At 45.7% G+C, this 24,546-nt stretch overlaps 2 protein-coding genes across 7 annotated transcripts; one reads left to right on the forward strand and one right to left on the reverse strand.

Annotated features, from left to right (window-relative positions):
- Nucleotides 1-1,558: 1,558 nt before the first annotated feature.
- On the forward strand, nucleotides 1,559-8,245 carry CDKN3 (cyclin dependent kinase inhibitor 3). 6 transcript variants are annotated; one of them, XM_056346779.1, is made up of 8 exons: nucleotides 1,559-1,635; nucleotides 1,782-1,864; nucleotides 2,396-2,451; nucleotides 4,038-4,082; nucleotides 5,095-5,317; nucleotides 6,213-6,244; nucleotides 7,119-7,222; nucleotides 7,919-8,245. In XM_056346779.1, exons 1-8 carry the CDS (start codon nucleotides 1,561-1,563, stop codon nucleotides 8,003-8,005), a joined length of 705 nt encoding a protein of 234 aa, XP_056202754.1. In that variant the 5' UTR covers nucleotides 1,559-1,560; the 3' UTR covers nucleotides 8,006-8,245. The 6 variants fall into 6 exon arrangements, with proteins under 6 accessions (XP_056202754.1, XP_056202755.1, XP_056202756.1 ...); XM_056346780.1 differs by having other exon boundaries at nucleotides 7,922-8,245; XM_056346781.1 differs by having other exon boundaries at nucleotides 7,122-7,222.
- A 444-nt stretch (nucleotides 8,246-8,689) lies between these two features.
- Nucleotides 8,690-16,370, reverse strand: CNIH1 (cornichon family AMPA receptor auxiliary protein 1). The gene is made up of 5 exons (XM_056346785.1): nucleotides 16,211-16,370; nucleotides 14,744-14,812; nucleotides 11,391-11,503; nucleotides 10,318-10,461; nucleotides 8,690-9,549 (listed from the first exon to the last, which is right to left on the reverse strand). Exons 1-5 carry the CDS (start codon nucleotides 16,289-16,291, stop codon nucleotides 9,522-9,524), a joined length of 435 nt encoding a protein of 144 aa, XP_056202760.1. The 5' UTR covers nucleotides 16,292-16,370; the 3' UTR covers nucleotides 8,690-9,521.
- Nucleotides 16,371-24,546: the final 8,176 nt, after the last annotated feature.

The following is a 24,546-nucleotide window of genomic DNA, read 5'->3' on the forward strand; positions in this document are numbered from 1 at the left end:
TCTCCTTGATCCTCTCATCATCTGTTTCTTCGTTCCCTGAACCTACCCTAAATCCTGCAATACCAAGCAATTTGCTTCCACAATCTTTCTCAGGCAGGTTTCATTAAAACCTCCAGCTGTGGAACATTACTAATGTAGAACTAAAATCTCCACACCTGGAGACATTGCATTGGTCCTGCTGGGAATCCCACCAAACTCAAACTACTTAAGGAATTTGTACACAGCCATTCTTTCAACTTCAAACATCCTTAAAAGTCTCCATGACTTTATTCTCCAGGTTGATGTGAAAAATCACTGTTCCTCCTTGGCTCCTTCACCACATAGCTCTACACAAGTCTAAACACAGACTAGAAATGCCTTAAAACAATTTTAAAAAACAAAACTCCACACTATCAACTTATGCATTTCTTCCTATTATTTAATGGCCAGAGTTACTGGCACAATAAACCAGATATGCTGCAAAAAGAGGTCTACTAAAATGCCCTAAGCTCTTAAAGATGAGGCATCCAGAATCTTCCCCCCACCCCTCCCTCCCTCCCCTGGAGCCATCTTTTGTGTTAAACTCAGCTAAAAACTCCATGTAATATCCCTAAAACCTATTTACACTGGACTTTTGAAAAGAGGACCATGGCAAGAGCAGGATGTGGATGTATGTAATTGCTTTAAGTCTGAATTTTCCATGAGATCTCACAAGAGCATACACGACAGCCACCTTCAGCTTTCCTTGTACATGGAGTTGTGAGTCAGCGACCTAAGCAGCAATGTTAAAAGTATACCTGTGACGTGCGGACAGTCCCAAAAGTTCTATGTCTTACTGCTGCCAAAATATTTGATATTAAGTTCACGGTTTAAAAGAGCAAGCATAGCTCATTTTCTGCTTTTAGAAAGTCCTATTTTCTCTGCACCCAGAACTGGTAACCCAAAACCTCTGCAGTGTACCTGGGAGCCCCTTGAGAACTCCCCTGCACCCATGAAGGGTACAGCCACCCACAAAAACCACACTAATGCTGAAAGGCGCCACCAAACTGCACTCAGACCCCATAAATTCAAGCACATCCCTGCTCTCACAGGTGCTGTGAGTGATACAAGACTACCAAAGAGAAACGGAAATAAAAGGCTGGCGCTGCAGGAGCCTGGACAGTACTCCACGTCGACATCGACCGGACACTTTGCAACACATATACCTCAGGAACAGCATCCCAAGCTAAAAGGGCTGGGGCAACGTGAAAGCAATTAAAAGTAAACCTACTTTCACTTCTTTTTCAGTCAGAAACGCAAAGCCGGCCTTAAAAAAAGGAATTGCGGGCTGGGGCAGCCACTTGCAAAGGCCCCCGGGGGCTCGAGACGCAGCCCCTTCCCGCCACACCACCTCAGCCAATCAGCGCAGAGACCCTCCGCTGCCAGCTCTAGGTTGTTTATCTTTTTTAAAGCCCGCCTCTCCTTCGCTGCTTACCAATCAGAATGCTCCTCTCGTGAAGCCGTAAGGCCGGCCGCTTGGCTCTCCAAGCTTCCTGTGCGCGACAGCTTCCTATTGGGCGAAGGGAGGGAAAGGCTTGGCCAATGAAGTGGCTGGGGTGGGCGGGGACAGTTCAAACGGACGGGCGGCCGGCGGAGAGCGGCGCCATGGTGAAGCCGGTAAGGACCGGGACCGGGAGTGGGAGCGGGGCCGGGGCTCTGGCTCCCGGGGTCCCTCAGTGCCGCCTCGGCCGAGGGGGCAGGGCGGGCGCGCGCCGGCCCGGTGCCGGCCCCCAGGTGAGCTTCTGGCTCTCCTTCCGCCGCAGCCCTGCGCCATGGCAATGAGCGACTTCGACTCCTCTGACGACGAGACTGCTGAGGAGGAGCTGAGGCCGCTCCCTGTCTCCTGGTAAGGCGCGCTGCGGGGCGGGTGTGGGTGACTTTTCCCTCAGAAACGACGCGGGAGCTTGCATTAAATCTCTCTCGGGAGTGTTTTCCTGAGGAAAACCCGCGCCCCGGTGACCTGCTAGCGGGAGGGCGGAGGCTGGGGCTGGGCCGGTGGTGCCCCTGGCAGGGGATGAAGGTGTTGCCGGTGAGCTGCCTGTGGGTGCGGGGCCAGGCCCGCTTCTGGGAGCGTTTCCTGGCCACCCTTGGTCCTGCTGGCCCGGGGGTCTCGGTGCTGAGGCGCGGGGAGTCATCAACATTTTCAGTCCTTCTCTTGGGCAGGGGTATGCGATGAAGTATGCTACCAAACGTGTGATTCCCTTGTCTGATGTCATAGAAATAACACTGGAATTTATTCAGTTTATTCTTAAAATTGAATGATAGGTAGGCAACTCGTCTCATGGTCCCACAGAAAAGGAGTGTTTAGTAGTGAGTTATCTCTATTCAAATAATTAAAATGTTCTGTTCTGACTTTTTTTATTCTCTCCCCTGATAGGTTGCCTTTGTCTCCTGTCTACTCTTCTGAGTTCCTGGGATTATGTTCCCTTCCAGGTAAGAAGTGTTCACTGAAATTAGCAGACATGTTTGAAGCTGAAGAAAGGTAATACCTTGCACTCCAAGATCCTCAGTTGCATGTGCTTGGTAGGGTGACTTGGTTTTTAATCTGCCACTGGAGTCATTGTTTCAGAAATACCAAAGCTGATCTAAAGAATATCTTAATGCAAGATCATACATCAGAGTGGTAAGAGAATAGTGGTTGTCTTCCCTTGTCAGTTAAAATATTTAGCTTTTTGGCCTGGCTTACTATTTATAACAAGCAACAACAGTGAAACAAGACTACTTTAATAAATAATTCCTTAATAAAATATATCGGGCCTGAATTAAAATCACTTGCTGTGCTGACCGTTCTATACTGCTCTCCCTTAGTGTCTGGGTTGCCCTACCATGGCCATGATATAAAAATTAACATATAAGCTTTCACTGTATTTTTAACTACCAGAACTTCAGCCATGGTGTATCTCCTGTGGTCACGAAAGAGACAGAACTGGTGGTAGTGACAATGTGAACTTTCCCTACTTCATTTAAAGCAGTTACTTGATTTTCATTAGCCAACTCTGAGAAATATACAAGCTTGGGAACAACACCACACTAAACTAGAAAACAAATGTTGAATAATATTTGAACTTAGGGTACCTTGAGGTGGATGATAGCCAGCACTGATGAAAATCCCACTAACGCTTGAACACCGGTTAACATATATATGCCAAAAAAACCCCTGCATTATGTTTTTTAGCTACCTCACCTGTTCATGTAATAGCTGTTTCATCTTCATATTCCAACCTCCAGTCACAGCCCTGCTGATACAGCTTTTGGTCTGCAGGATTCTGCTGTCATGCTTTCAGAAGGTGTTAGAGGATATGCACAGTCCTGACTGTTGTCAGCAAAGGCATAAGAATTTTATGCCTGTGGGGCTGTAAGGGGAAGAGGGGAGACAGAGGGAGGATGCAGTGTAAATGTTTTGAGCAATTGCATCTTACAAACCAAACCATAGCTGTGAGTGTTGTGCTGCAGTATTCTGCAAGGGTTGCAAAAATGTCTCGGTAGCATGGTATGAGGAAAAAATGAAAGTGGCTGAAGATTGAGTAGTAAGGAGGATTTTTAATGTGATTTGTGCTGAGCATTACAGAAGAGGGAACTCACTTTCCTACCAGACAACTCTTAAGTGATCTCCATCCAGCCCTCTGATTTGTTGGGGTTTTTTGTTTAGGTTTTGTTTGTTGGGTGGTTTGGTTGGTTGTTTTTTTGGGGTTTTTTTTGGGAGGGGGGTGTTTAAGCTGTACTGTGCTTTATAATATCCCAAACTTTTAATCTGGATAAATGCATAGCAGTTTAAAACCTTGGGCAGATTTTTTTAATCCTATTAAATTACAGTGTTAATCAGATAATGGTGTTCAAACTGTCTTCTGTGCCAGTGATCTATTTGCAAAAATAAGAACTGTGTGGTATTTGGGGTGTGGCTTTGTTGTTTACTTTGGCTCTGAAGGAGAGGTTGTCTGTGCTCTGTTCTTCAGCTGTAGCAGCCATTCCATAAATGTCACATACCTGGAGTGGTAATTGTCATCCATAATTTATTTTAGGTTGCAGGTTTAAGGATGTCAGAAGAAATCTTCAGAAAGATATAGGTGAGTCTTCTGGACAGTGTGTAAATGTCTCTCATTTTCATGTAATCAGCAAGAACAGCATGCAGGTAAATTGAAAGTGTAAATTGCTGAGAAGCTGCAGGTTTACTTTGTCTTAGTCTGGAGACTTCTGGAGTTGCTGTTCATCTAATCTGGGCATAAAGATCCAGACACCAGGTGTCTAAAATGGTGGTCTCTTAATCATACTTTTACGATGGATGCTATAATTGTCTATGTGCATGTCATGATGTTAGAATGCAAGGCAGTTCTTTACAAAGTCCTGTTTGAGGGTATGTCTGACAGCAATGTCTGCCTGAGTTTTGGTGATACTGTGCTTGAAGGTGCAGCAAGTACCTTAGCACGGTCACTGTTATGAGTATTAGGTACCATTTTCAAGTATGCAATGCCACTTTCTCTGTGGCTTCTCCACCAAATATTGAATAAATAGTCAGGGTATGGCCAGGCTGGAGCTATACAGGCATCTCTATCTTTCACAGTAACCCTGAGGTCTGCCAAGTCATTTGCAGGAGAAAGTCTCTTCAAAGCATCTGGGATCAAGATGAATTACAAACTTGTAATCTCCTCTTCCCAGACAAAAGTGAGATTGGGATAGAAAAGATGAAATTATGTAGAGATTTGTACCGAGTGTTCATCTGTAAACACTAGAAGAGCAGAGGCTAATAGCAAAAACCCACGCGGTTTGGATGTAGTCACAGCTGGAGGTGGGACAGAATCATGCTTCAGCTGGCAGCAGTTAACAGATGGTTCAGAGTGCTGACAGTTCTAATGAGGCTTGTCTCAAGACTCTGAACTGAGAAAATTCCACTCATGGGTTACCTGAGGGCAAATGTGGGAGAGAGTCAGTAGAAGTAAATGCTGCTCAAAGCAAAATTGCCAACTCCTATTGTCTTAACCTCAGAGATTAAAAAAGAGAATCAGTACCAAGTAGCTTATCTGTTTATCCTTAAGTTTTATAGGCTTTTGTTTATTTGCAAGTGTCTTAATCTGTTGGCAGAAGAACTAAAGAATTATGGGACCCAGGATATATTTGTGCTTTGTACCAGAGGAGAGCTCTTAAAATACAGAGTGCCAAACCTTATAGATGCCTACCAACAGCATGGGATCTGTGTGCACCACTATCCTATCCCAGATGGGGACACTCCTGACATTGCCAAGTGCTGCAAAATTCTGGAAGAGCTCAGAAGCTGCTTGGAAAGTAACCGGAAAACAATCATACAGTAGGTTCTGGTTCACCCCACATTCCTGTAAAAGATACCAGCTTGTCTCTAGATGCACAACCAGCTGCAACAGAATGCTGTCCAATGACAGCTGTGTTCTTTAGGGTTAGTTCAAGCATTGAAAAGCTGCTTGTGTTTCTTGAAGCTCCTTTTGGAGCTACCTTGTCCTTTGTAAGATCTGAATCTCTCATTTCCTCTTGCTCTATCCAGCAGGGCTTTAAAGCGTGTGTTGGATGGCACCACATGACTCCTTGCTGCTAGCCTAGTTCGATATTGGGTGTACAGTATGAGTTGTAAGCTAAAGCAGCTGTTGTCAGAGGATAACACACCCCTGGGTTGTTTATCAGGGACTCGGTGGGTTCCAGCAGTGCAAAATTCACTCTTAAATTGCACAAAACTGGTTTAAAGTAATTTCTTTAGACACGTGTAGCTGTGCGCAGGGTAGAGGGGAAGAGCTCTGCAAGTTGCATGTTCTCTTAATGGTCCCGCTGACAGCTCCTTGCATAGGTGTCCACTGAGTCCTTGGGCTTCCTGCTGATGCAGAACCCTGCTGCTTTCATTGTCTTACAGCTATCATCAAAACCTTAATCTGGAGTAGGATTTAAAGAAAACTGAGATTGTCCTCCTGTGCCTTTGGGACTATTCCCATGAATAAGGGGGAGCTTTAAAACTGAGGTTCCTCTAGAAAGGCACCACTTAAGGAAGGCCTGAAGAATAAACAGGAGATAGCGTTGTGGGTATTTCTATTGAAACTCTTATTCTGACTTTCTTGTACCCTTACTCCTCTTGATTATATTAAGGCAAGAATTGTGTTCATATATTTACATATTGAGGGGTCTCTGGGTGTTGCAGTGTACTACAGCTTGTTAAAATCAACTGTTTTCTTCTATTTCAGCTGTTACAGTGGTCTCGGGCGCTCATGTCTCGGTAAGCAGTTGTCTTCCCCCTCTCAGTACCTAACTCGCTCATCTTGCCCGTTATCATGAGACAGCACTGTCTAAAGGAGCCAAATTCTACTTGAAGCTTAACTGTGGTTACAGTGCAAGCTGCCACTACAAAGAGCAGGCTAGTTAATGTATTTGGGCCCACTTCTTAGGAAAGGTCAAATTGTCAAATGGTAGTGGCATAGAAATAGTGATGAGTGACATGTCACAGTATAGACCTTAGTAATGTAGGTGAGAAGATGGAGGGTCAGACAGGGGCAGTCTTTCAGTGAGGCTGATGGGAAGTTCTGTCAAATTCCTGACTCTTTCTCCATTTTCACTGCACATTTTAGTCTCATCTGACTGATGGGATTGCACCTTCTCCTTTTCCCCGAACTTCTCATCAAAAAAAGATGAACCTATTCCTCGGCATCTTTCTTCAGCCCAGTGTTCCCCCTAAAGTTTTCAGGGCCTTTAATTATTGTGTGTGTCCTGGAAGGAGGGGGTGGCAATACTGCTAAAAAAGCAAATGTGGTCAGAAGACACAAAGGGGAATTTACTGGGTGTACTGGGACCCGTTCTTGAAAAGCCTAGAATTTGCATCCCAAATGCTGCTGGAAAGGCAGGGGGGAAACAGGGGGAGGGGTTTTCACCTGTTTCCAAAACCTGCAGGCTTGGGCAGGAACAGCAGGCAGATGGGGCCAGTGCCAAGAAATTCTGTTCAGCAAAAGATCCAACTACTCTGTGACCCTGGTACGAAGAGGTTGAGTTTTACTGGAGTGGTTTTCATGGAACAAACCTACTACTGTGCAAAAGCACCTCTGCACACAGCCAGAGGTGCTCAGCAGCATGCATGCCTATATACCTTTCATTCACAGTAGCTGCGTGTCTCCTGCTTCAGCTTTTGGACACGCTGGCGCCTCAGCAAGTGATAGACAGCCTCAGGAACTTGAGGGGATCTGGAGCGATACAGACCATCAAGGTAATGAGGCTACAGCAGCTTAATCACGTGGTGAAACAAGTGGAGAGCTTAGCTGGTCCTCCTCTTCGTGAAGGGGTCCCTCTGGTCTTTCTGAGATACTCTGCAGCTGGTGCCCCTGCTGCCATCTTGGGTTTGAGCTGCTTCTGGCTTTCTGCTTTCGTGCCGATTCTGTCTTGTTCTGCCTCTACTGAATTCAACATCTGTTCTCCCTGTCTGCTCTTCACCATTAGTAACTTGTTGCTTTCTCATCCTTATACCTGCTCATAACTTGCTAAGCTATGTCCCTTTTTCTGTTACTCATGTTCTCCTCACAATGTGGACATCTGGTTGCTTTTTCTGCCTTGGTTTTATTCCATCTTCCTAACCCAGCTAGCCACGTTTGTCCTCTGTAGCTACTACATCAATAGACTTGCAGTCATCTTTTAAGTGTCCTAGCACTAGTGTGAAAACCTACATGGCAGGAGGCCCAAGTGGCTGAATTTAATGGGGTTTCTCTTCTTTTGGTGGGATTTTTAGCTACTCTACATACTTCCTTCTGTTGGTGTGAGTCCTGGATGTTAGGCTTTTAAAACCGTTCTACGTAAAGGAAAGAGGAGCTGATATTTAAAAAGTTTACAAGATACAGCTTTTTGATATGGGTAGTACCCCCTCTGGAAGTGCAGAGCACTCATTACAAATCTGGTTGTGCTTTTCCAGCAGTACAATTACCTCCATGAGTTTCGGGAGAACCTAGCCACACATCTGGCAACAAAGGATACAACATTGAGATCAGTATCGCGATAATGCACGCTAGCATGGTGCACCTTTGTCCACGTGGATGCAGCAGACACCTGGGCAAGACACCTCGCTCCTGACCTTTACGGTTTCTCATTGCTACTGCCTGTGTGATACAACTGCTCGCTTCCAAATCTGCATGTCTAATGTTGGGGTGGGGGAAGGAAATCCTACAGGACATGCAGCATCTGCCTCTATTTAGCAGCCTTTAATACTCACTGCCTTAAAAATACATTTTATTTGTGTTCATTACTGTTTGGCTGGTGACCTGTCATCAATATAATAATGACTCTTACAAAGTGTCTACCTCACAGGACCCCAGCCTGGTGGGGCTGGAAGGGACCTCTGGAGCTCACCCAGCCCAACCCCCTGCTCAAGCAGGGTCTCCTAGAGCGGGCTGCACAGCCCAGGCGGGTTTGGATGTCTCCAGAGAAGGAGACCCCACCGCCTCTCTGGGCGGCCCGTCCCAGCGCTCCAGCACCCTCACGGTAAAGACGTTTTTCCTCACATTCAGGTGGAACTCCCCGTGTTGCAGAGCTTCCCTTTTCCAGGTACAACTTGATTCAGTGTTCCATTTTTAAAAGGGAATGCAATTATCCATCAAAAAAACTAACTGATGAATACAACAAGTATCTGTTCAATTCCAAAACAAAACAAGGCACCAGGTAAAAATAAGTGTTTCCACATCTGAGGTTTTTTTTTAATATTTTTATTTATTGCACTAAGGAACAGCAGGGCAGTTTCACAATCTCACTTTCTGCTTTGAAAAAGTCTGTAGTATTACTCAAGTATTTTCATCGTTGGACTTGACAAATGTAGGTTTGTCCATTTGTTAATAAGACAGCACAGACATTGAAAAAAAAATAATCACTTAAATACATTCCTTTGTGGACAATTCAACTTCTATCACAATGACATATGCTTGAGATTAAAGCAAGATTAAATGTTTGGAGAAAATATAGAAGTCTCTGAACCATGCATATACAGGGAAGGACTAACCAGATGTGGGGTGGGGGTGGGGGAAGCAAAACACAACAAAAAACCCCAAACAAACCAGAACTATTTTTTGCAATTGTGTCCACGAATTTATCTCTTAAGGCCAACATCGCCTACAGGTAAAACACAGAGCACTTCTGGTCCTTCCCAAGCATTCAGCAGCTACAGCTGATTCATAGTTACAAGTGGGATACACAAGTCCAAACGAGCCACTACAAAGCCCAGCCTAAAGAAAATCCCTAGTGCACTAAGGCTAGTCAGTAACGCATACCTACTTGAAGATTATGGCTGTTCCTTATGGAGTGCGAAGTCAGAACTTTTCAAAAACCCAGTAAAATATAAGAAAACAGTCTTTCCACAAGTATAAAGTGTGGAAATATGTTAAAAAACAGGGGAACCATAAATTCCTAACACAAATGCAATAATCAGATTCTGTGTTTAAACTTGGTAAGAGGCTCTCATTGTAAAGAATCCATGTTTTGTGGCTTTTGCATGCACTTAACTGGAACAATGCTCGATCAATGTCTTCTTAAGAGCTCACCAGAACATAAATCATGCTGGAAAATAAAATGAAAATAGTTAAGATGCACCATTTCCATTCATGTTACACATTTTATGATACAGTTGTGTATTCTAAGGAACAAACTGGTGTGAGGAAGGTGGATTGTGACTGAAGATTCCACACAACACATCAGAAGGGCACTGTAAAGTACCACATGAACTGCTGCAACAACAGTTGTCACTAGAGCAAGTGACATTACCACAGGGAGCCCTGTACAAATGTGATGCCTACATGTTGAAAGCCTAAACTATTCCAGCTGCATTGTAAGAAGTGCAGCGTGCCAAGAACACCTGCACGCTACTTCTCATGTCACACCACCCAGACCAGATGTGACCACCCAGCAGCCAGTTAGCTTTTGAGCCAAAGAACTGGGAGGAGGAACCAGGTGGTGGCACTGGCTTTTGTGCCTCCCACTCCTTTTCACTCTTGGAATGATCCTTCCACATTTGACTTCAACAAAAATCACTTTTACATCAAAATACCTACTTATTCTAAAAATATTGTTCCAGCTTCTAAATGAAAATACTTGGGTGGGGGGTTGTTATACTATGCTTAAAAGAAGGAAAGTGTGGAGCTTTCAAGTCTCCCATCACGGTATATTCGAAAGCGTAACTGCGACCAAATTAAGACTTGTGTTTTAAAACAGACTAAATGGTGACTGTGGATTCTTTTCCAGGGAAGTCCCATGTACAACATTTCTCTTGTGCACTGAGCCAAAATTTCAGACTGAAGATTAGATGGGAGACAGAGGAAAAAAACTTACCCATATAGGTAGTAAAAAAATGATAGAAGGTAGAATGCTAATTTGCACCATCCTTCTTTCTGGCAATAGGCTAAAATATCTGCATTCATGATGGTTGTAGGATCATACAGACCAGGGCCACTCATCACAGGTCTACTCATGTACCTGAAAGTGACGCACAGTTAGTTTTGTGGTGGCGATGATGGGAAACGTTGGTTCCTGCCCCCCACCCACCAAGTAATACCAGAACCGAGACAAGGAATCGCACCCCTCACAGCAAAGTCCATCACTCCATGTAGGAGATGGTGAACAGTGAGAGCAATACGAAGCCCCATACTAAATGTGTCTTATCAAGGGGCGTTCCCAGGTGGTGCTGCAACAGCTTACCTCAGCCTTAAACCATGCTGAACTCTAGTACGCCAAAAGGGACTAGGACAAATTTATAAGTAAATGAAAAACTGAATTCCTTATGGAAGGGGTGAAAAGGATGGAGAGGAGACCAACGTACTACCCTACGTAACCTGCAGCCTCTACTTGTTAAAAGACATGCTGGCTACCATGGTGAAGGAACACTCATACGGGCCAATACAAAGTGACCCTGAAATTATAGCTTAACGCAGGCTGCTAGGAACAGTCCTGCCTCCACCCCTCGGATTCCTCCTCCTGCCGGTACTAGCACAAATACAGCCAAGCTGTGAAAGCTGTTTCGCTGGGTCACATTTCAAACAGAGAGCTTCCTCCTGCAGCTCCCCAGCACAAGGTGAGGTGGTGCCCACGTCTTGGTGGTAGGAGGAAAGCAGGATTGCCGCTTCTACCGGCAATCCGCTCCACAAGTCAGCAGGATTAGCACACCTTTGACATGTCAGCTACCTTCAACACATGCAACACAACTTGATTCTTGCATAGCACAAGTGAATAAAAAATTTAAATGACAGAGAAAGCAAAGTGATGGATCTTATTTTATAGCTATGACGTAAACTTTCTCTCTGTCATATCAGAAAGCATCTTTATTTGCCAAAGACACGGAACACTGCAACGACAGAATGAAGGAACAGTTAACGTGAGTACAGAGATACCAGACTCATCAATATTACCTCCAAATATGATAAGCCAACAAAGGCATATTGAGACCCAGTGTAAGCCACTCTGCTGCACAGAGAAACATAACACAGAAGAATGCATGGATGAGGTACTCTGGAAGTACAAGCTGGAAAAGAAAAATATGAGAAGTTTCGATTACTCAAAGCAAAATGTGTGGTGTTTATTTTGGAGGTAAGCTACCGTTTAAAGAATACTATTTAAAAACAACTAACAAGAACAAGACTGCAGAGAGTGAAAACAGCAACTAGCAGTATCTGCCTTGCTGTTTTCACAATGGTAATTCATGAACCAAAAAGAAAAAATTAGAAAGTTAAATGCCCAGATCAATTTTCTTTTTTTATTGCTTCTATTAAATAGAGTGCACTGTTGACAGATTCCACGCTTTATACGTGACCTTCGTAACAGAAGAGATCATAGAGATATTTCTGCTCATGCAACAGAGAAATATCAGTAGGACACGTGCTCCATGTAATGGTTTATAGGCAAAAAGATGTTTTGTGTTTTCCTATTTTACAGCTTTGTTTTGGTATACACACATAGAAAATTTTTCAAATTTAAACTACCGCCAAAATGTATTATCCCAGGCAGAGCTTTACCCAACCAAATCAGCAGGTACGCCGTCACACACACGGGTCTGCACACAGACGAGCGCTGTGCCACCTGCTGCGCAGGAGGGCATGACAGCAGCGACGCACGTAGAGTTCAGGGTGTACTGGCCAGCTTCGTTTTCCTTCACAAGTACCTAATATGCATGCTTTATAGCATCATGCTTTCCAGCAGAAGCCCACAGAGCTAATTATCAGTTTACTATGAAATCACAGAAAGCGTGAAATGCCAGGTAGTATTAGTGTTATTAATAGGAATAATATGGAGAGATACATAGATTAAGGCATGCAAAGAGCCAGCAAAATCTCACACCCACCACAAGAGTAAAATTCGCTAAAACGCGTCACCCCAAAGTGGTATTATTTTCTCCTTTTATCACACAATTCAGAAAGAAGCAAATCCGTACGCTTCTGACTTCTCAGCTCAGGACATCTCCTCATGAAAGATACTCCATTTCCACACGAAGATTTAAATTGTGTATGTGTGTGCACACGCATACACACACAGGGCACTCTGCCCCTCTTGTGTAACATGACTAACATTGCATAGGATGACTATGCTGAAGTTTCAGCGTTTTAGAATTCTTTTTCATTCTCTCTAAGCAGACACTTCTTTTACACCCCAAAAATATCTTCCCAGAAATCTAAAAACTACCAACAGCCATTCGCACCACCTACTTTGCTACAACACTCTGCTTCCCTAAATGAAGAATATCAAACAAAGCAAACTCGCATCAACATCAACAAAAATAAGCCGTCAGACTTGAGATGTTTCACGTAAACATTTTTGTCCAGATCCTTTTTTGCATACTTACCATTCACAACTCGGCAATTATTTATAGCAGAACAACAACAACCCTATCCAAAACGCAATGCATTTGGCACCCTTCTGAGACAGATTTACCAGGTCTGAAAAGCTGTAGTTTATTTAACTACACATCTCAAAACATATTTTTCTTTATCTTGATTGTTTATTAAACCCTACTCTCACACCAGAATACTTGTCTCTTGCAATCTTACTGCACTTTATCCTCTCTGGCTGACCTGAAGGAAAATTAACTGTATCATACTCTACTGTGATATTTATCACAGAAGCGAGGGAGGAAGAAATCTCCTTGCTGAGAAGAGATACAACTATAATAGGAGCAGCAAAGAGAAGGCATCAACTGTGTACTAAGCAGTTACTATTCTGGGCTAATCTTTCTACTGAGGTGTCTCAGCTCCTACCAGGACTTTTTATTCTTTGTACAGAAAAACAACACTTCAGCGTTTTTTGTCCACCGTCATTTACAAGAGCCCCTCAAGAGTCGCCGAAGGATCTTAACTTCACTTTTAGTATCTATTCTACTTTCACAGGAACAGTAAATATTAAGTTATTTAATATTTTCAGTCCACAAAGCTATCATATAAATAAACACTACATGCATGTGGGTTAACAGAAGGTTAATATTTGCATTAAACATGCGCATTGTACTTCAAAGGTTGCAATAAGATCATAATGCATAAATGTAATGAGAATTTGCCCTTCCCCATACTGTAGCAGAAATGACTGTAGAACAGACCAAGCAAGGGAAACTGTTAGATGCACAGCTATCTGAGCAGCAAACCTCACTCCCTGAGATGCAATCCTCTGCCTACCGCCTCTTCTCCCCTCCCATTCTCAGGCTGTAATAATTGTTGTCAGTTTACGTGCTGTATGTCGAACAAGCGGGTTGGTTCCCCCTGCAGCTAATGGTAAATTCATTTCTCATTTGCATAATTTACTTTACTCTTCAAAACACAGTAAAGTTCCACTCCAGCTGTGCTGCCCGGCATTCTACCTCAGCCTGGGCACAACCAAGCCAAGGTAATAACCATGAAAAACACACAAAAGCCCTGCGCTATCAAACTACATTCCCTTTAACAAGTATCCCTTTTGTTATTGAACTATTACAGATGCAAGAAAATAGCTTGCTTCAAATTGTTTTCATAAACCAAGGAGTATCAGAGTTGCATCCAAGAGAGGACACCACAGTACGTCCCTGATCCTGGAACATAAAACAAAGAAGTAAAGATAATGCCTATCACATTTTGCCCACCTAAATCCTCAAGCAAGATCAGAATCGACTTGGTCAATGCTTAAAAAACAATTCATCTCCTACAATCTCAGCGTTCAATACATCTCGCTTGAGAAGTATTATTTCTACCTGAAGTTACTTTGGCTAACCAAGAGGACCTGTAACAGGCATGTAACAGTTTTCCCCACTTTACTGGGTAAGCAAGCAAAATTGTTTTGCACAAAATATGGAAACCCATGACACTGTTATAAACCCCCCACAAATGAATAACGAGCAGATGAACAGGCACACTAAACAAAACAGCTTAATAGTATTACAAACGTTCCTAACAAAATGAAAGTGGCATTAAAAACGTTAAACTGAAAAGCAGTACACACCTTTAATGCAATTTTGACTCTTTTAATCTTTTTGACCTTTTCAACTGTCTTTGTGCCGAAAACGTAGAAAGCAGATTGAAAGAATGTTAGTACGACAGCTGACAAGATCACCAGCTGATTAATAACAGTCAGAATATTCAACTTGAAAGTAAAGAATCAGACAAAGCATTTTCCTTAGAACTTCTGTCGAACAGCTAGGTTTTGTCAACCCAGATGCAATTCTATTGCCTAGTCTGATTACATCAAAGTAACACCCAACAAGCATTTTACATATATTAATTTAAAAAATATTTAGCGTGCTACTTACAGGATTGAGTGTATTACATTGGTCTATGGGATTCTTGTAATCGGTCTTCAGTTCATCAAATGCTATAATCTAGGAAAAAAATAAAAATTGAAACAGTTACGATTCTTCAGTGCAGGAGCAGCAAAGTATTTTATGCATGAAAAATGACATTTTTGGCACAGAGCCATAACATTCAACTGCTGCCATTCTATCCAGGAACATAATCTCTCCTGAGTAAACCCTAGTGTCATAAACCCACAGGTAAGTCACATTCGAAACAGGTTATACAAAGAAAAAAGCAGAAAACACTTCAGGCGTTCAGAGACCTCTGCCCACACTCTGCCTTTTTACCTCCCCACCAACAACGAGCTTCCAATGTCACTTTCAGCAGTTTTTAACCCCACGCTGCGCGCAGACCCCAAACCTCGCAAGTGACTCTCTTGGAACAGGAACCCGACACAGGGTTTGTTAATAAAGAAAAAGCAACAGTGACCTTAAAAGCAGCCAAATGTTTTGTCTCATTGTCAAAGTACATGCTGACCCTACCTGTATGTCTAAAAGGTGCATCCATAAAGAAAACCCCCACATATACTTAACCTTTTCTTGCCATAAAAATCAGACAAGGGTGCGGGATGAAATACAAGGAAAGCCACTTCCACACTAGGGTCACGGCAAACATCACATCCTCTCCTAGAGCAGGATCTCACAGTTGATCCAAGCCAGGTTCCCATTTGGCTAGCTCTCCCCGGGTCAGGCTCAAGACAGAAAACTCCCCCCAAAATATTAACGATTATAATTATCAGATCTCAAGTTGGGAAAAAATGCCACTCTCAACTCATTCTTTCAGTTAAGTTTGCAGCCAAACTGACCTCAGCCGAAAACATTTTCAACAACTGCATTTTCAGGCTGCGCTCATGTAAAGCGCCGTTTATTGAAAGGGACGTGTCTTACATCGGAACTTGAAAACCCATTTTATCCACAGAGCGGCACCGCCGGGTTTCCGCCTCTCCAGGCCGGCGGCCCAGGCGGGGGCCCCAACGCCCAGCGCGGCCCCGGGCAGGCGGCTCGGCCTCCGGCCCGCCAGGCCCCCGGGAAGCCGCCGGGCGCCCCACCAGCCGCCGGGCAGGGCAGGGCGCGGAGCCCCGGCAGCCCGCCGCGGGGACACCCCCACAGCGCGCCCCGGCCGCGGTGCCACAGTCGAGCCGCCCCCCGCCCCCGCAGGCCCCCCGCGGCGAGGGCCAGCCCCAGCTGCCCCCGGCCCGGCGCGGGGAGCGGGAGGGCACCTCCCGCCCAGGAGCGGGACTAGCTAGCCCCGCGGCCTAGCGCCGGCCTCGGCGGGGGAGCGGCCCGAGCAGCGCCCGGGGCCTCCCGGCGGGCAGGGCGGCAGGCTGCCGGCCCCGCAGCGCAGCCCGGGCGGCGGGACGGCGGGCACCCGCCCCTCGGGCCGCGCGGGAGGGACGGCGCTAAGGGCCGCCCCCCCCCACTCACATGCCAGATGGCGAAGAAGATGAGGGCGGCGGTGAGCAGCAGCGCCAGCATGTAACAGAAGGCGGCGAACGTGAAAGCCATGGCGGCGGGCCGGTAGCGGCGCGAGGGACGCCAGCCGCGCGCACCCACCGCGGGGCGGGGCGGGGCGGGGCCGGACGAACCCGCCGCCGCGCAGCTGCCGCGCGCCCCCCCTCGCCCCGCCCCGCTCGCCCCGCCCCGCCCCTCCTGCCGGCGCGCGCCCGCCCGCCTGCCCGCCGCCATTTCCCCCCGCCGCGCCGCCATTTCTCCCCGCGACAGCCGGGAGGCCCCGCAGGTGCCCAGCAGCCGCCCCACGGGACCGGGGGACGGACTGCAGGCGGGTCCGGCCCAACGCGGGACGAGAAGATGGGGGCTGGGGCGGCGTGGGGCAGCCGGGCGTGCAGCCTCGGAGGGGGCTCCCCGGGGGCGCGGGGTGTCCCCCGAAAAGGCAGGCGGCCAGCCTGGACGCGGTGCAGTGCTTGTGTGCGCCCCACAGGCAGCGGGGCCCTGGGTCGGGCAGCCCCGGCACGGTACCACCTGGAGCCTGCTGGAAGGGGACTGCAAGAGGAGAAAAAAATTGTCTATTTTCCTTCCACAGGGCCGCACAAAAGTCATTTCAGTTTTAAGCAACAACACTTTGCAATAAAGGAAAGTCCGGGCGGTATTGCTGCAATAGTTTCCTCCAGACCAACGGCGTACATAATGATTTCCATAAAACTAACAGCTGCCAAATAGTAAATTACATTTTCTGGTGATACCTGCTGGAAAGCTTTACATGCAATTAATTGTCACAACGAGGGGTGCGCAGCAGCTTTATTTCCTTCACCAAAAAGAATAGGGAAAGCTGCAGCAAATGGGCTGTCTTTATGAAATCAGTTGTTGCGAACATGAAGTTGACCTTTCAGTATAAAATCACTCCTCTCGTCCACAAACTACTCCCATAAAACCGCTGTCCGCACACCACGGCCACTGCTTAACTGCTCCTTGTCCCTTGCTCCTCAGAGGAGCGAGTTGGAAACAACAGGGGGCCAAAGTCATCTTTGCAATAACTTACTTTATACATATAACTTATTTTATCATTCATTAGGCCCTATTTATTAGGTTACTGTTTATTTCTTACCTCAAGTATCCTCGAGCTGCACAGGTACACTTGCTCCCAAGACCATGTGTCTGGATTTTACTGGAAGAGCTGATGCTCAGCGTTCAAACTCCCCATTCCAGGCTTTTCCTAAGCCATTCCGGAGGGTCATTTCCATCAAAGAAGCTGTAGAAGGTAAAGAAAGAGAGGCTGTGTGCAGAGATGCTGTTATATCGTGGGACCAGGGAATTGCTCATTTTTGACTGCAATATGGAAACGAGCAGTTTGATCCATTCAAGGTAGATACGTACTTTAAAAGGCATCTGGATATAGTGACCATCACTACTTTAACTTATGCCTAGAGCCTCCCTGGTGACACAAAGCTCTGCAGAACTACAGATGTTTCAGCACCAAGCCTATTGATACTGTCCAAGAAGGAGATGTGGCTCCCCATAAGACCCACCTCAGGCCACCAGTCTCACCTGTAACTCTGAACTTGTACTTCAAGACACATAAATACGGAGGCAGGACTCTAGACAGGCCAGGGCCAAGCTGCTGTTCATGTAGCGCCTGGGCTGGCACCACTGCTGTCAGCAGCGTCGCGGCCATTTGCACAGACAAGTCACCATAGCGGTAACATTCTCTCCCCAGCGCTCCAGCTGTAACAAATCCTGACAGGTTTGTTTTGGGATGTGTGATCCGTATTAGCTGAAACATGGGAAAGAAAAGGCAAACAATCTGTTCAACACCCAAATAGGCAGTGGTGTTGTTACGCTGCCGATTGTACTTGGTGTTCCTGTGCAACAGGGATGTGTAGTACCAGAAATGAAAAGGTGTGTCAGCCACGTTCTTGCATTTGCAATTAATACTGGTTCTGCCTCAAGGAACGCAATATTTTATTAACTCTGATGCTTGCACACCATTCAACTGCAATTATGTTGTCAGGAGAAGTGGAAGGCAGCTGTAATGTTGTACAACAAAGATTGGTTCATTGAAGGACTTCTTGTATTATAATTATCTTTATATAATAAGACAAAAGGAAATGAAAAGCAAGTTCTGTAGAAAAGGGTCTAATCAATTCTCATTTCACGCATTTATTTGGGAACTCAAATCAAAGAACAACTGAGTATCTTTTCAGAATTTTCTCCGATTGTCTTGTAAACAAGATAAGGAAGACAGTGGAGATCTGGAGATGGCCTACAGCTTTTAATGCACTTCCCTTTTAGCCTGGACTCATGGAGTCTAATCCTTCCTGGAATCCCAAGGGAAAACATCAGTGCCTGTTCACTTCATCTTAAATCCCTTTCAAGTATTTGTCCTTATCAGAAAACAGTCATATAATCAGTTGTAATTCAGCGCGTTGCAGTCTGTTCATACAGAAGATTTAGCTGAAGACAGGACGGCTCTGGCAGGTCATGACAACAGCACTTTAGCAGAGAGCTGTGAAGGAATATGACAGAGCAGTTCCTCTGAATTATCATAGTAGAAATGCACGGGTTAACCACATTCTTCAACATTAAAAATAATACCCCTGGAAAAACAGTCATTTCCATTACAAATATCAGGGAATAATCTAATACTATTGAACTCAGTAATAAAAATGCTGCTGACTTCAATAAAAACTTCACTTACTGGGTTTTCAGGAGAGGAAAATTTGAATATTTATCTCCAATTTAGAAGAGACTCTCCAAGTACCTCTAATGTAGTCTAGCAGAGGTCACCTTTCTGCACACCTTTTAAATATACATCAGAAGCAGCAAAAGCACACAATCTCCCCACCCACTTACCTCATTTATGTGCTAACAGGCATCAGGATGGAGGATGTTGGTTCACTGTTCAATCAGCAGGATGGAAAGATCCCTGGACTTGCAAGGGCACCAACTTCCTTTCTGAACCGGCAAATTTCCTTTCTTGTTGCACTAATTAACTCATCTTTAGAATCCCTGTTTAGACTCTACCACCATGTGTGTGACCACATAAAAAAATAAAATCGTTACAAATTCCTTTGCACATGAAAGTAAGTCTCAAGAGAAACAAGAATCACATTTAAAACTCTATTTCAAAACACAGATGCTGCCAGGCATCTCATGATGGAATCCACTCGTGGCCTCAATCCCTCCAACATTTACTGTCAGATGGCAACATTTTTTTTTCAATAGGCTAAATATTGAATGTGCAACCTGCCCTTTTAATAAGAGGGTTTGGTTTTCTCTTGCGTAGAGCTCCTGTTAATGGCTCTCTGTACAATTCTGAGCCCACAACATAATACCAGTGTGTGATCAGGCAAAGGGACCAACAGTTGTTTTTTTCAAGAACATTTTATAATGTGTTTCAGGATTTGGCCACTCATTAACAAGGGGATTTTCCAAAACATTCTGCATTAGTCTAACTGTAGCAGTGTTGACTCTGAAAATATCACCCTTAGTCTTAGCTCTTCAAAGAGTAACTTTAAATTCTGATCCAAATATAAACCAGTGTAGTGGTGTCAGCCTGAATAAACAGAAGCTGAAACCACAGTGGTAGCATTTTAAGATGGTGTTAGGTCAGGTACCAAATGACACCACCTAACAAAAAAAAAACAACAAAAAACTTTCCCTTGTTAATTATTTCACTGCTAATCATTTTAGCAGAAACCCCATCGCTGCTGGATAGGGGAGAAGACTGCATCAGGTAGAGTCAGGGCAGTTACTCGCTGGGACAAAGGCATTTGGTCCTCTGCCAGATGTAACATCATGATTGTTTCTGCCCCAAAGGAGGGAAGATACACGCACCTTCTGCTTTGTATCAATAAAGCAAGCTGTTCAGGGCTCAGTGTCTTGTCAACAGCCAGAAGCCACAGCCCAGTTACCACAGCCTCACGCTTCGCCAAGCAGCTCTTCCAGTTCCAGCAGAAGGCCTGCAGCATGCTTCAAAATTTGTGAGGGAAAATGTCAGCATAGGGCCCAAGAGACTTTGATCTCCCTGTTCTCCCACAGACATCCCACGTGGCCTTGAGTACGGCATCCTCAGGCCCAATGTGTATTTACGCACTTAAATCACACTAAATAGGATTTCAAAAACCTTCATCTACATCTAAATTCCTTCACAAATCTTGCTCTTGATCTCTCCAGCTTTATCCATGTTAGCAAATCAGCTCAAGGCTCCATCAGCAGTAGAAATCCACCCTCCTGGTTGTTCTTAAGAAGTACTGCATCCAGCTCTGGGGCCCCCAGCATCAGGGGGACATGGACCTGCTGGAGCGAGTCCAGAGGAGGCCACGGAGATGCTCAGAGGGCTGGAGCCCCTCTGCTGTGGAGACAGGCTGAGGGAGTTGGGGCTGTTCAGCCTGGAGAAGAGAAGGCTGCGGGGAGACCTGACAGCACCTGCCAGTGCCCAAGGGGGCCGACAGGGAAGCTGGGGAGGGGCTTTTTACAGGGGCCTGGAGTGCAGGACAAGGGGGAATGGCTTTAAACTGAACGAGGAGAGATTTAGGTTAGACAGTAGGAAGAAATTCTTTACTGTGAGGGCGGCGAGGCGCTGGCACAGGCTGCCCAGAGCAGCTGTGGATGCCCCATCCCTGGGAGTGCTCAGGGCCAGGCTGGATGGGGCTGGGAGCAACCTGGGCTGGTGGGAGGTGTCCCTGCCCATGGCAGGGGGCTGGAACTGGATGGTCTTTAAGGTCCCTTCCAACCCAAACCGTTCCACGATTCTAGAATGTAAGTCCTGCCCTGCACTGGTTTGGTATCAGTACCAGTTCTCCGCTTGGTAACCTCAGGCACAGGGAGCAGGGTGGCGTGGCTGGCTCACGCTCCATCCACACCTGCCTCTCCAGACCACATGGATGAGGTCACAGAACAAGCAGCTCCAAAATGTTAGGACTGAACTGCAGCAAGGAGAGCAACAGCAGCATTGGTGTAGGGAATAAAGAGGCAAAAGCATTCTGTAAAATGAGAACAGCTCGGCTTCACCGCTCAGACAGGGTAGCTTATGGTGGACTATACTTACAGACCTTGGAATGGGGCCATCTAAGGAAAAAAGGGCTGTTTAGTGGATGCATCTATTTTTCTATTCTTCCAGTAATACAGCTATACAATTTGTTTTGTACTTCTGAACCAAACAATTGCACATTCACAGTTGGAGGTAGGGTATAAACATTGTCTCTAGCTGATCCCCTGATCCAGTCGTTCTAGCTGAATTAATCACATTCGCAAATCATTCCAGGATTTGCTGCTGTCAGAGCAGATGGCCAGGCAGACTGCATTTGTGAGCAAGGCGGGCACATTCTCCTTCCAGTTATCCAGCTGCATTTTCCTATAGCAGATATTTAATATTAGACATTATTTTGAAGAAATGCTAAATCTCTCTTGCTCCTCATTCAGTTCAGTAAGGGCACTGACCCCTAACTTTCTGTCCTCGAAGGCCTTGGTGAAAGTGTGGGATGGCTGGTGACCCTTTCCCTTTCAACTGAATATCTTCTGCCCTATTTTCTTCTGCTGTCTTCCCATTTTCTGCAGAAAAGAGGTGACAACAACAGATGCTGTTTGGCATAGGGATTTCAAGGGTACATTATATTAATTGATCAGCTAAGTACTGCAGAAAAGGAAAGAGAAACTGCCTTCATGCTAGGAGCTGCCTGCCGTAGCACCTAACAGCAGGAACAGTTGACAGTGCGCCTTTCAGAAAGCCTTGATGGGACTTCCCCATCACAGTGGTAAATTTGCCGTGAAAGACACTCATGCTGTTTTCCCAGTGTTTGCATCTGTTCTGCATTCAGTGTCTTTCTGGCTGATAATTGCTCTCTTCTCCCCTCTGTCTCCCGCTGGCCAGCTAGAGCTGTCAGGGGAGCTTCAGCTGAGCTCAGTCACATTCTGTATGAGATGTCTCACTTATCACCTAAGGTGAATAAGGTTAACCAAGAGTGTTTGCAGTCCCTGAAAGAATGAAACACGAGAGAACAGTCCAGAGGAGACAATTCCCCTGTGGTGTGACAAAACGGACCACACCGATTAACTACATCTATGCAAATGTATTAAAATTATCTCCTTCACTTTATGGCTGCATTGAGAGAAAGGACACAGAGCCTAGTCTGAGCAAGGCGAGGCTGCAAAGGAAGCTGCATATACACACTGCAGCAGCCAGCCCATTACCTGCACAAGATCACACCATCTTAGTAGCACCAAAAGGAACAGCGGATACAAAAGGAAGCCTACAAGACCTGGGAGAGGAATGGTGGCCAAGTTTAAACTGATGCGAATACAACTTTACGTGCCAGTAATGTCCTAACCACTACCAGAGAATATTCACTCTTTAGTATTTCACCATTTTCCTTCACTGTTTTTCACAAAATGAAATGTTGAATGTAAAAAACAAATAAACCCCATAAAATGAGTGTTAAAGAGAAAAATCGGGGTGTGGGATTGCTCAGCCTTATGCTCAACCTTTCAATATAGAGACCTGGCAGCTACAAATACATATTAATAATCGGAGAAGTCAAAAGCTAATGCCAGGGCTTCTCATGCTTCAGAATTGTTGTGTTCATTGAAACATGGCTGAAAATGAAGCTCCCAATGCCTTCAATACAGCACAAATCAAGCCAGTCCACCGCCTTACATAGCAGCTCAGATAGAGGTTGTCAGTTCCTCAAGACCAACTGCTGACCCCAAAGAGACATTTTGAGAACTACAACTCCTTCTTGCTAAGCTGCAGGAACCTGTACACCTCCACATCTGGCAGTTCAAGACTGTTCTTTAGGAACACCGGAGCTTCCTCTCAGATGGCAGAAAAATTCTCTCTTCCCCAGCAGTTACAATTTAAGCTGCATACCCAGACCAGCTCAGCGCACAGGACCGATTCCCTGGGCTCGATACCACTCTGGAGGAGATGCGGAAGCAGCAGCCACTCCACAAACTTGGTACCATCTCCACAGCTCTTCCTTTGCCGCTAGAGAGAAGGAGTTGCCTGCCCTAAGGGAAGACCGTGCAGAGAATGACTGTTATCAAACTAGTCATACATGCAGAAGCAAAATCCAAGAATTCCAGCACTGAGATCTATAAATCCCTTTGAGCAGGCTTTTCCACATGAAGCTGAGCACACTTTTTTTTTTTTTTTTCCTAACCAGCCACATCTTAGGAGATTGGCAAGTCTTGTTCTATTTTCTGCTGTAACACATGAACAATCCAACCAGATCAGGCCAAAGCTTTGTTGGGTCTCCACAGCAGCTGGTATGCCTGCAGCTACCGAGAGAGGTGCCCTTAGCCAATGCCCCCACACAGGTGAGGTCTCCTCTGCTGCTGCAGAAGGCCCTGGGGCGCATCACCAAAACCACAGCTGACACGACTGTGCCAACTAACAAGGGCAGGGGATGGCCCATCCACCACACACCCTCATTTTTGTTCCAAGGGGTGAAGCCCACGTTAAATCATCACCCCTGCCATAGAGGACTTGAGCAGAATAAACCCCAACCACTCTCACACCCACAGAGTGCTTCGGGTCTCTGCCCCACAGCCTCCCTGCCAGCACTCGCCCTTAAGGCTGCTCAGCAGCACCACACCAATACCTTTCCTGCTTGTGCTTGGCTTCCCCACCCTTACCTGCACCCAGACACAACATGGCAGGACCATGGCCTGTGAGGAGCAGGTAAGGAGCCTGGGAGAGCCAGCTCGTACTCCAATCAATTCCACCACCTGTGGGGGACATAGAACAATAGGCACAGGCATGTTCACAAGACCCTTTGGCTGGAGCCCCTTTCACTGCCAGGAAACTTCTGCACATATGGGCAATGATTGCCCCAGCTCCTCCAGAACCAACTACATTTCTCCTCTTCTCTGCAATATCCCCAAAGACCCCACCAAGTCAAGGGATCTGCTTAGCAAACTCCTCCTCGCCCTGGGCAAGCCATCTATCCACACACCTGGGAGAGAAAGCACCAGCTGTGCGATACCCAGGCTATGTGCATATTGCAGATGTGTACTGCTGCACGGAGGTTTTCCATTTTGTTTCCTATTCCCTTCTCTAGCCTTGACTTTGCCCTTTTCATGTACCTATTACTAGTCAATGACCTTTCCCAAATGAAAGCATTTTGCTTTATATCCCTAGATCTTCTTGCAATTCCCTTTGGTCTGCTTCCGTTTTTACTCTCTCAATGATCTAGCAGTGCCAGTAAACTATCACCTCATTTTCTAGTTAAGCATACTCAACAAACAACAAAGAATGTCACAGGACTCCACAGTTGATCTCACCCTCGATGTGAGAGCTATTTAAA

The sequence above is a fragment of the Falco biarmicus genome, chromosome 7 (genome assembly GCF_023638135.1).
Source record: "Falco biarmicus isolate bFalBia1 chromosome 7, bFalBia1.pri, whole genome shotgun sequence".
Classification (NCBI taxonomy): domain Eukaryota; kingdom Metazoa; phylum Chordata; class Aves; order Falconiformes; family Falconidae; genus Falco; species Falco biarmicus.